The sequence below is a fragment of the Lycorma delicatula genome, chromosome 5, assembly GCF_047948215.1.
Source record: "Lycorma delicatula isolate Av1 chromosome 5, ASM4794821v1, whole genome shotgun sequence".
NCBI lineage: Eukaryota > Metazoa > Arthropoda > Insecta > Hemiptera > Fulgoridae > Lycorma > Lycorma delicatula.
In genome coordinates, this window is record NC_134459.1 from 25,889,384 (window position 1) to 25,901,506 (window position 12,123).

General features: G+C 32.6%; 2 protein-coding genes across 2 annotated transcripts; one reads left to right on the plus strand and one right to left on the minus strand.

Moving 5' to 3' along the window:
• Window positions 1-220: 220 nt before the first annotated feature.
• On the plus strand, window positions 221-3,720 carry LOC142324765 (uncharacterized). Its single transcript, XM_075365733.1, has 2 exons — window positions 221-848; window positions 1,746-3,720. Exons 1-2 carry the CDS (start codon window positions 221-223, stop codon window positions 3,269-3,271), a joined length of 2,154 nt encoding a protein of 717 aa, XP_075221848.1. The 3' UTR covers window positions 3,272-3,720.
• A 2,093-nt stretch (window positions 3,721-5,813) lies between these two features.
• LOC142324771 (uncharacterized) lies at window positions 5,814-7,040 on the minus strand. The gene has a single exon (XM_075365744.1). It carries the CDS (start codon window positions 7,038-7,040, stop codon window positions 5,814-5,816), a length of 1,227 nt encoding a protein of 408 aa, XP_075221859.1.
• Between the last annotated feature and the right edge of the window lie 5,083 nt (window positions 7,041-12,123).

The window sequence follows — 12,123 nt, forward strand, 5'->3', positions numbered from 1 at the left end:
AGTAAAAACTAAATTGGAGATGGTTATTAATGAAAATGATGAACGCTTCGAATTAATTAATGATATTATTTCGCTAGCATGTGATAATTTAAAAACTGAAAACGGGTATAAAAAAGTAGTTAGACCAGTTGCAAAGGTAAGTCCTATACAGCAAAAAAATTAAATGTTTACTTGATTAACTTTTTTGTTTAAATTTTTTTCGCAGGATTGAAACAGGAAAATGGACAATAAATATAAAAGAGTTAGGTTGGAAGCAGTTCAGCGTATGGGAGAGTTTACTCTAATTGAAAATGCATTTGCATGTAATCTTTTAACGTATTATTATAAAAATGATAATGATGTATGTTCGGATGTATGGTTAGCGTTGCAGAATGCTAGTGAACATATTGTTTTAATATTAACAGAATCATTAGCTCGTTATGGTTCTGTAAAATTTAATATATTGATAGAATTAACGTATAAAAAGCCAATGACAGGTGATATAAAAGATGTAGGATTTAAAACTAATAATTTTGACATATACAGTATAAATGATATAGATAATGCTATTCAGAACGCAACCGAACAATTGCTTGAGGAGGAAGCTAGTTTTGAAGGAAAACAGAGTGGATGGACTCTTATTACTTTAGATGGAATATTAGTAAGAGTAAATAAATTTCGTCCTTTAAGAGGTTCATGTTATATTCCATTACCAAGTAAATTTCAACAAAAGCATGCAGTTATTAATATTAAGAATGAGGATGAATTTTGTTTTAAATGGTCTATTCTTTGTCGTTTTGTAAAAGGTACTCATCGTGAAAGAGTAGATATGCGATATAAGACTCTTTTAGATAAATTCGATTTTCACGGTATAACTTTTCCCACACCATTAGGCGAGATAAAAATTTTTGAAGAAAAAAATAATGTTTCTGTAAATGTATATTCATTTGATGAGAAAGGAATAATATTTCCAGTAAAAGTATGTTTACAAGAACGCAATGAACATTTTGATTTGCTACTTTTAACAAACAATGAAGTTTTTCATTATTGTTATATAACCAATTTTGAAAGATTGATTGGCTCCCAATTAACCAAGAATAACCATAGGATTACTATTTGCAAAAGATGTTTTACATTTTATAAAACCGATAAATATTCAACTATAAAAATGAATGAACATATAGAAAAATGTAAAGTAAATGCGCCAGCAAAAATTATTCTTCCTGAGGTTGATTGTAACGGTCTTCCTCCTATGTTAAAATTTAAAAATTTTCATCATATGTTTGCAGTACCAATTGTTTGTTATGCAGATTTTGAATGCATATTAAAACCTGTTTCAACATGCTATCCCAACAATGAAAAATCTTTTACTGTATCTACGGAACACCATATTCCAATGAGTTTCTGTTTGTATTTTGTTTCAAGTCCATCATTCGTTGATTCAATCCGGTTTATGTCATTTAGTTTAGATTATTTAGTTAAAACATTACCCACTGAAAAGTTTTTTCATTTAAAAAAATCATTTAAACAAGATGAACTTCATCTTGTAACTCGAAAAGGAGTTTATCCTTATGAGTATACTAGCTCCTGGGAAGTTTTAGAAGATACTCAATTACCACCTAAAGAGAAATTTTATAGTTCGCTTACAGGAGAAAATATTGATGAAAATGATTATATTCATGCTAAAACTGTTTGGAGTCATTTCAATATAAAAAATTTAGGTGAATATAGTGATCTTTATTTAAAATGTGATGTTCTTCTTTTAGCTGATGTATTTGAAAATTTTCGTTTACTTTGTTTAAGAGAATATGGCTTAGATTGCGCATATTACTTTACACTTCCTGGTTTTTCATTTGATGCTATGCTTTATAAAACGCGAGTTTCACTTGAATTAATCACAGATTATGATATTTATTTGTTTTTAGAAAGGGGTATTAGAGGGGGAATATCGGTTTGTGTTAAAAAGTATGCGAAGGCAAACAATCCTTACATACCTGAAGAATATGATAATAAATTACCACACACATATTTAGCATATCTAGATGCCAATAACTTATACGGTTGGGCAATGAGCCAACATCTACCAAAACAAAGTTTTCGATGGGTTGAAAAAGAAATTCAACAATCAATAGCAGATAGTATATTATCGTTTAAAGATGATGGTATAATTGGTTTTATTTTTGAAGTTGACGTAGAGTATCCTGAATTTCTTCATAATACACACAGTGATCTTCCATTTCTTCCGATAAATGAAGTTCCCCCTTTTTCATCTCACACAAAATTAGTAACAACATTAAAAACTAAAAATAATTATATTTGTCATTATGTTAATTTAAAACAAGCTATTCGTAACGGACTTAGAGTAACTAAAGTACATAAAATACTGCAATTTATTCAATCTCCTTGGTTAAAAAGCTATATAAATTTAAATACTATAAATCGACAATCGGCAACAAATGATTTTGAAAAAGACTTATTTAAATTAATGAATAATGCGGTATTTGGGAAGTGTATGGAAAACGTTAGGAAACGTATTAATTTAGAATTGGTTTCATCAGAAAAAAGGTTGATGAAACTTATCGCGAAACCAACATTTAAAGATAGAATAATATATAATGAAAATCTTTGTGCAGTTCAGTGTACTAAAGAAAAAATAAAATTAGATAAACCTCTGTATGTGGGTCTATCAGTGTTAGAACTTAGTAAGACACTAATGTATAATTTTCATTATAATATAATGAAGAAAAAATATAGATCTAAGATTAATCTTCTTTATATGGATACCGATAGCTTTTTTTATGAAATAGAGACTCATGATTTTTACCAAGATTTACAAGATGAAAGTTTTATTGAGTATTTTGATACGTCTGATTTTCCTGTTTCACATCCTCTTTTTTCAATTAAAAATAAAAAAGTTTTAGGTAAATTTAAGGATGAATGTAACGGCATTCCTATAAAAGAATTTATCGGATTAAGAGCAAAATTATATACTTTTACAACTACAAAGGGGATTACGAAAAAAGCTAAAGGAATAAAAAAGAATGTAGTAAAAAACAAATTAAATATCAACCATTACAGAAACTGTTTATTGAAAGCAAGTGACGATAGCAAAGACCTTTATGTTCAAATGAAACTGATTCGATCAAAAAAACACTTAGTTGAAACTGTGACAGTAAACAAATTAGCATTAAGCAGTTATGATGATAAACGTGTTGCAGTTAATAACATATTAACTTTACCTTGGGGGCATGTTGATATTCCTTTAGAACTTAAACGTTTATTTAATCATTAAATTATTTTCAATTTTGTTTTTTCTTTTCAGTTAAAAATGTACAAAAAATCTTGTTATTATAGCATTAGAGTAACCAAACCGCTTTCATTAGTAGCATGTTCAACATTAAGTGTGGTTCAAGCAATAACTAGTGGCTTAATAGAGGTTACAGATGAATTAAGGCATTTATTTTTAATACTAGACGAAAATGAATTAGATTTTAAAGTTAATGTATACAGCAGGTTTAATTATAAGAATGTAATCGATCCGAATATATGTTATTATTGTTTACTAAATAATTTTTTCTCACTTACATATCTTTCAGTTAAAGAAATGGTTGATAACTATCTTTGTGTTCATTTGACTAAAAATTTAAATATTGATGATGAAGAAGAAAATTATATATTTTCTGTTTTAACAACAGAAACTCTCAATAACATTGTATCAATTTTAATTAATAAAAAACATAATAATTCCGTAAAGATTCACTTTCTTACAGAAAGATCGAATAAATGGTTTAGTTATTTATTTAGTAAACAATATAATTCTATATTATATAGTAAAAATTGGTAATTTTATCAATAATATTTTAAATAAATATTTATTGTTTTAATTAAATTAATGTATGTTTTATTTTATTATAATCAATATAAAATGTATTTAGTATTTTAATATATTCAATTAAAATATATTTATTATTTTATTATATTCAATTAAATTAATGTATGTTTTATTTTATTATAATCAATTAAAATGTATTTAATATTTTAAATAGATATTTATTGTTTCAATTAAATTAATGTATGTATTATTTTATTATATTAAATAAAGATGTATTTAGTATTTTATTATATTTAATAAAATGTATCCAGCATTTTTTTATAGTCAAAAGTAAATGTTTTGTAAAAATAAATAATTTTTCAAAGTTTATTTCAGTTTTTATTTTATTTCAACCTTTTTTATCATTAAAAACTAATTATAAAAAGGATAAAAGGTAGTTATTTTTATTAAAATAAGTTACAATACATTTTTCTGAATTAATTTATTAAATAAAATTTGATTACAAATTTCAATCAAAAATATAATTTTTACATGAACTTATCCATAATTCTTTCTTTATCCTAAATTCACACAATTCCTTTTAAACTTCTTTTTTAGGATAAACATGAAATTTACTGATAAATTCAGTGAACTGTTTTAAGATATTGTTACTGTAACATAGCAAACCAAAAAGCTCATGATCTTTAGTTCCAAATCTGATTACTTTTTGGAAGAATTCATTATACTCATAATAATTTCCATTCTTAAAAAATAAAGTAGTCCGTTGTTAAAACGAGTAACCCCATCTATATCTGCCGGTATTCCAGGAAACAGATTGGATACAAGATCTGTTCGAGCAACAGTGAATGAACATTCATTTATCTCCCCCACAAAATCTTCATTATAAATCACATAAGTTTTTCCAGTATATGTATTTACGATACCATTAATCGTACAAGGATGACCGATGTTAAAGTGTGAACATACATTCCTAGGATAGCCTATGACCAACTGTTGAGTATTAAGATTGAACATAAACAATTTATGATTTTCAATTAATACTATTTCTCCGTTCGGTCTCTGGTACATCGCATCTATTCCTTTGAATGTATCTAAATCCAAAATCTTATTGTTTAGAGGAGAAGGGATAATTAAACCTAAAATAAAAACAACTATTTCTTTTTTAAGTTATTTATTGTTCTTTAATAATCAAAATACAAATACATATTTTATTTGATGTTAAATTTTAAATACATTTTTATTTCAAATTAAAATTTATTATTCTTCACTCCAGTCTTTTTCATCTTCAGGAAACAGTTGATGAATCTTGATGTCTGGATCTTGTTGCATGTAGTTGGGTAGATCCTCATAAATTTTAGGCGGAACATACCTTCCGTAAAGGTCGATAATAACCTGCTTAGGAAGGTGACGTAGAACGTTACGTCCGGGACTGTTTAAATAACACTCTTTTGCTTTTTCTATAGCATTTCCCACCGTTTCCAACATATAATAAAATTTACTTTGTTCACTCCACCACATGTGTAACCATATAGCCTTTTTCATAGCGCAATTATGTTTTTCACCAAAAGGGCATACTTTATTTATTGAAGAACCGAATAAATCGATCGGAGGACAATCGTAACCGTCAAGGTCTTTTATTATATTCCGTTTATTGTTTAGTATTTGTTCTAACACTTTTTTCTTTTCTTTGCACTTTACATATATAGTACACATTGGTGCTAAATTTTCAAAAATGGTTGATAACCTCAAGTGTTCAATAAAACCCGAATTCCAATTGAATCCGATTTGTTTCTGAAAGTTTTGTATTGCAACTCTTGTAGTTTGAGATGAAATATCATAGTAGTCAAAAGGTGGCTTGAATAGATATTGCTCGAATCGGAGCCCATCCAAAGAAATTAAAACTAATTCTTTAATGTAGACATCAGCGTTGGGTAAACGAAAAAAAGTAAAGTCTGATATAAAGACAGACATGTTGACTTTACCGACTAACAGACTAAACTGGTTAGGAAACGTTTTTGACTGTGCCAGTTAAAGGAGAATATTGCATTATGCAATCACTTATCATCAAACAATAGGCTGTTGTGTTGTCGGGAATGTTGGTAGAAGTTTGTATCTCGATTTTAATATCGACCGCGCCAGTTTTCAAAGTATCGTTTTGTTTTGAACAATCTATAAAGATTAATGGCATAGCATAGTACTTGGATGGGGTAATTAACGCAGCCGCTGAATTCCTGTTATAATAAGATCTATAGAAACTCTTAAACATTTCGTATAATATAATGCTATCTCCTTGAATGTGTTCATAAGGATAATATACTGAATTCAGATACAAGCGTATGTTATTAAGTGAAATGGTATCAAAATTCGAAGCTCTTTTTGTTGCGTCTCCTTTTCTTGATGTTTGAAATCCAATGATAACATAATGAGGTTTTTCCACCTGCGTTGTTGTTTTAACTGTCCAAATTACATCTTTACTGATAGGTAGAGTTGGGTATTCGTACAAGTTCCACTTTCGGAACATCATCAAAATCGGTTCATCCTTATCTACCAGTCTAAGAAGTGATAACCGTTTTTCATCCGATACGTTAACATATGGTATTTTCCAACTAATTTTCGTTATTGTGAAGGTAAATGTTTTTCCAGCTGGAACGACAACAGCATTATTATTAGTGGAAGCCCGAAGCAGAATAAGTTCCTGTTTAACGTTTAGCAGTATCTTATTATAATCTTCAAAAAAGCCCAAGAGCATCTTCAGCGGAAGTAATACCTTAAACTTTGCCGATTCACCATCGATATATACACCGTTGACCGGTTGGATATCTTCAACACCGTCCGATGACCAACCATGCATAAAAATTGAATCTTTTTCGAAGTTTCTCAGTGATAGAGCATTTTTCATCGTTGAAGTTATCCCCACATTTCTCACCCTATCCACCTCCTGTCCTGCAATTTCATAACGAATTTCATCGAAAAGAAACGCGCCAAAATTGTTGCATAGTTTTAGTGTTGAATCTGAAACTCCATTAGCATCACTATACGTTCCGTTGATGAGTAAATAACTTTCGCACGGAAGCGTGTATACATCCTGTTGCTGGACAGGAATTCTTATTTCATCACTATTATTAAATGTAGTTGATGCATAAGGATAGTGAGTATGAAATTCTTTACCCGTAATGCTTTCATCAAATACCGCGTTCGCAGTATCAACGTCTATTATCTGTCCGCTCATTGTTGTAATACTTTAAAACCTAAAGATTCCAAAAATCGTACGTTTTCTCGTGTTAGCCGTTTAAGCTTCGCAGGTTGACTAGTCGTTAACGGGACTATGGGAGGGAATTTATATTCTGCTTTATCAACAAAAATCAGCACCATCGTTTCTTCGTCTTAAATGCAGTCTCACCGTCACTTCTTCACCACCGAAACTTATCAGTTCTGAATTTTGATTATAAACGTGCACAGTTATATTCCGTATAGACTTGGTGTTGACCGGAAGATAAATGACACTGTGCGGTACTTCAATTATCTTATATCCCCGTCCAACTCTGGGATAGAATTCGTGAATGATATGACCTTCTTCTCCGCCTACAAATGAACCGCGGGCGATGTTACAACTTATACGTATTGCATTTACAGATGAAATACTAACAGGTTTCTGAGATGTATGCCAGAAGTTTGCTGGTAGGACCATTTCATCAAATCCCAAAAGAGTACGGATAGAATGTGGTTTTGTAAAATCTACTATTTCAGTACAAAATAAACGCGAGTGCATCGTCGTAGGTTCGATTAAGATTTTAATCAAACATTTTGCATCATTTTTATTGCGATTTCGTTGTTTACCTTTATCATTGTCAGTCGCGTTCGATTCATCGCAGTTGCCCATCCCATGTTTCAATTTAATTTTCAAATCATCAATCTCATACATCCCCGGCGGAAGCTTTATCGATTTACTGCCATGGTAACCGTAATAAAACATATTATTTTTTTCTTTTTCTACATTTTGAATGTTATTATATGACATAAAATCAATCAGGCCGATTTCCCACGCGGCATCGCCGAGTTCTATCGGAGGGAAAAAATCTGCAGACAGTATAGAAGATTTTCCGTTTAGGCAGAACATATCAGAAACTTTAAACATAGATGCCCGCAAACAACTGAATTAAAATCCTGCCTGCGGTCTAAATTATACTGGATGTTGACTTTCTCTTTGTTGGATTTAAGATATTGGACTAGCTCTTTAGGTGGCTGTAAATTACCGTAACTGTCAAAATAAAACACGTTCGCGTTACGTTTTTTATAACAAACCCAATGCGTACCCGGATTGAGGACACTGTCCAAGTTCACTATTCCCGATTCGAATTTATTTATTCTAGCTGGTAAAGTATCGCGCATGAAAACACCTCTGAAGTGGGGTAAATTAATTTTTCGCGCAAACCGTATTAACTCCACATCTGATAAAGGATGAATGGGGAGTTTGCGTAGTAAATTTAATGCTTTTTTCTGCCTTGACGACGACGACGACGACGACGACGACGACTGCGACCTGCAGACCGGCGTTTTTTTACGCCGCATCCGGTTTTAGATCGGTACGGTTCAAGATAAGCACCTTTCCCCTTTTTTCTTATAGTTTTTTTTCGCACACCTCTGACTGAAGCTTTCTTCAATCTTCCGCCGAATTTACTCTTTATTTTCATAGCGTTTGTTACAGCCCACGCAGCAGCCTTCTCTGCAATGCTGGAATCGGGCGCGGATACCCTTTGCCAAGCTCTTTCCGCTAACTCTTTATCAGCTTGTGCTCTTCGCCGAGAATCGTTGTAGATACTATACGCTATATCATGCGCCTTACAAGCTTTATCGAGTGGATTTATACCAAGATCGCCTCTTTCCAATCTTTGTTTTAGTTTTGTTCCGGGTCCGCAATATTGGTAACCGGGTATGTGAGCCTCGAAAGGAAGAAGATCTACAGCCCGATTGAGAACTGTTCCTACTACGTTACGTGCAATACCGAAAGTTTTACCCGGTAGACTTTCGATCGAACTTATCAATCCGTTTCCTGTTTTACAACTAACGTTACACTTGTTCGTGCTCTTCATTTTATCCCCAACTAAAAGTCTTCGGTCAATGCATCCGTATTTAAATCAGATTCTTTTTCAGTTTGAGTTACCGCATCTTTCTGAACCTCGCTTTTCAATCGAGAAATACTTTCCTCTAATCGCTGACGAACAATGGGGTCATTAGTATTTTTACTTCTTAAAGGATTTTCTATTTCTTTTCCTATCATATTTTCTATTTTAGCGATGATCTCATCGAATTTCTGTTGAATAAGGAACCGTACATATCTCATGGTCACCAAATCGTTTTCATCATCTGGATGAGCGGCGTTTTTGGCACGAGCTCCTTTGAAATCTACCACTTTAAAATGTGTTTGTTCTTCACACGCTAAAAAATCGTGATCAGAGGCATATTGCTCGATTAAATATATGCAATCGTCCATGTTAACAGCATCATCATAATATTCCGCTGATGCTAGATTGCAAATCTTTTTTTCGCGGGCGTCGATATCACCCTCTTCAGTAATCCCAAACGGGATTCTTGAACCAAATTCTGTCTGTCCTAACCTGTTGACTGGCATGATCTCAAATGACTTGCTTACAGTGCGCCTTCTCCTTTTATTAGTCCTCGTTCTTTTAATTCCTCGACTATCGATACAATTTCATTATCATGTGCGGTATTACCTGCCTTTTTTGACGCGATCAATAGTTTTAGCCTCTCACAGATTTCGTTAGGATCATCAAAATAAACGTAATCGACTTTATGGTTTTCATTCAAAGTCATTGCAGATGGTACTAAACCTTCACCTCGTTTTTTCGAGGTGAACGGTGGAAAAAGCTTGCTTATTACTTCCACATACTTAAATCCCGAATTAGTCTTTACCCGTTCCAGAGCGGAATTATTTCTTCTGTGCGCATTTGTTGCGATTAAAATTTTCCTATATTCTTCCAAATCTTCTTCAGTGAATAACTTCGGTTTTTTCCAGAAAAGTAATTCGAACAAACCTCGGCTTGCAGGATACTTCACTTCTCTTATCAGGATGTTACTTTCCTTATCGAAATCGATTAATGAATCTCCAATCTTCAGTTCGTTTCCTTCAAAATGAACACCGTAAACGTTATCCATGTTGTTTTCTACATCTCTGATGGCGTCAAGCATAAATTCCTGCGCTAACCCTTCTCGCATGCTTGTCTTGAGAGACATGCTCATTTGCATTTTCCCTTCGGGTGTATTCAACATTTGTACTATGCTGGGTTGAGATTCATAAGTCTCTTCTTGTTCGATCCTAGGTGACTGTTCGGTTTCTTCGGCTTTTTCAGCTCGATGGTGAGCCGAATAAGAAAGAAATCTTTTAGCCTTTTGTCGACGTCTCATACCGGTCATTTCATCATCTACCCTATCAGATGGTTGAGCTAGCTGAAAAGGAAATGGACTAGAAGTATCCATCTTATTATGTAATTTTGCAGTCGACCTTTTTATTTCAGATTCTGGTTCATCATTTGCTAAAGAACGTTTACTATGTTTCATCCTATCTTCTTCAGTTAATTGATCGAATATAGAACCCATATCAAACCTCTTTTCAAAATCTCGGTAATCTCGCTCCTCTTTTTCACGCAACTCTTCAGCTGAGATTTTCGGTAGTGAACGTTCTTTTGAATCTATTTCTTTTTTTATCCGTTTTCCCATTTCTCTCTCTTCAGAACCGAACTGTTCTGCTATCTTAATCAGAGGTTCAGTAAGCGGTTTGAAATCTTGTTGAAGTCTTAAATCGGACTCGAATCTTCCTCTTACCAATTCGCCATGTTTTCTTTTAATACTCCTGCGGATCTCCGCGATCTCCGCGGTGACACGCTCACGATCCTCCATAGTAGACATTTATGTTTAATCTGACTGCATGCACTCACTATCTTTCTTTAAGTATGTTGAAGTATTTAAAGTTGATTCATAAGCGCGCACGTTAGCCTGTAGGCTTTTTTAGGCTTTTTCATAAGCGCGCACGTTAGCCTGTAGGCTTTTTTAGGCTTTTTCATAAGCGCGCACGTTAGCCTGTAGGCTTTTTTAGGCTTTTTCATAAGCGCGCACGTTAGCCTGTAGGCTTTTTTAGGCTTTTTCATAAGCGCGCACGTTAGCCTGTAGGCTTTTTTAGGCTTTTTCATAAGCGCGCACGTTAGCCTGTAGGCTTTTTTAGGCTTTTTCATAAGCGTGCACGCTAGCCTGTAGGCTTTTTTAGGCTTTTTTAGGCTTTTTCAGGCTCTTTTCAAGCTCTCTTTCGCGTTTTTGTATGCTTTTTTCAGGCTTTCCGATAAAGATGTCAAAATTAAATCTGTACCGTCCTTTATCAAAATCTCTCTCCTTATCAATTACTAAAAATCCATTTTTTATCCGGTTCCAAGCCTCATTACATATTTCTTTAAACTTTTCAAATGATATATCCGGTGTAACATGATCATGATATATATGTCTCAGGTTTCTTTCATCCTGTCGAAACACCATGAGAAAATTCGCATTGTCTCGGACCAATTGTTTAGGAATTTTACTATATGTTTGACTCATATAAAACACATCAATGTTATTATGCCGTCCCATAGTAAAATATTTTGTTATGTTATTTTGTTTTTCGCATATTACATCATCGAATATCATTATAGAATTCGGTTCCGTTTCTTCCGGTGCCACAATAACATCGTTATCACTATAAGGATAGTAACCTATCCCTTCAACATCAGTCAACAAACTTTTTAAAAATAAGTATTTAGGCTGGTACAATGATTTAGAAAAAACATATATGTTACTGAACCTTAACCCGCTAGGGTCAAATAAAAGATTGAAAACTGCATTCGTCTTACCAGAATTTGAAGGACCTACAACCAAGCATCTGATATTATCTGGAAGAAGAGGACTATGTCTTTTTATAGAATTTAAATCAGATACCTCACCTATTAAACGGTCAAAATTAATTACTGTTAGCTTCCGATCTTGTTCTTCAGCATCCATCTCTGCTACTGAATAAATTACATAAGTGTAATTTATTTTATTAAATCCTTTTTATCTATCCACGAGTCCTCCTTCTTATCAAATCCCAACCAGCGAACTAATAATTTATCACCGCGTTTTTTTAATACTTTTTCAACCAAATAAACGTTGCCGTACTTGGTTTTACTAAGTTCTTCCGTATAGAAACTTCCTTTTAACACTTCCCCTTTCCCATCTTTAAGAATGTACGTTATAGGTTGTGTTTGTTTTATCTTGAAAATTGTAAAAAC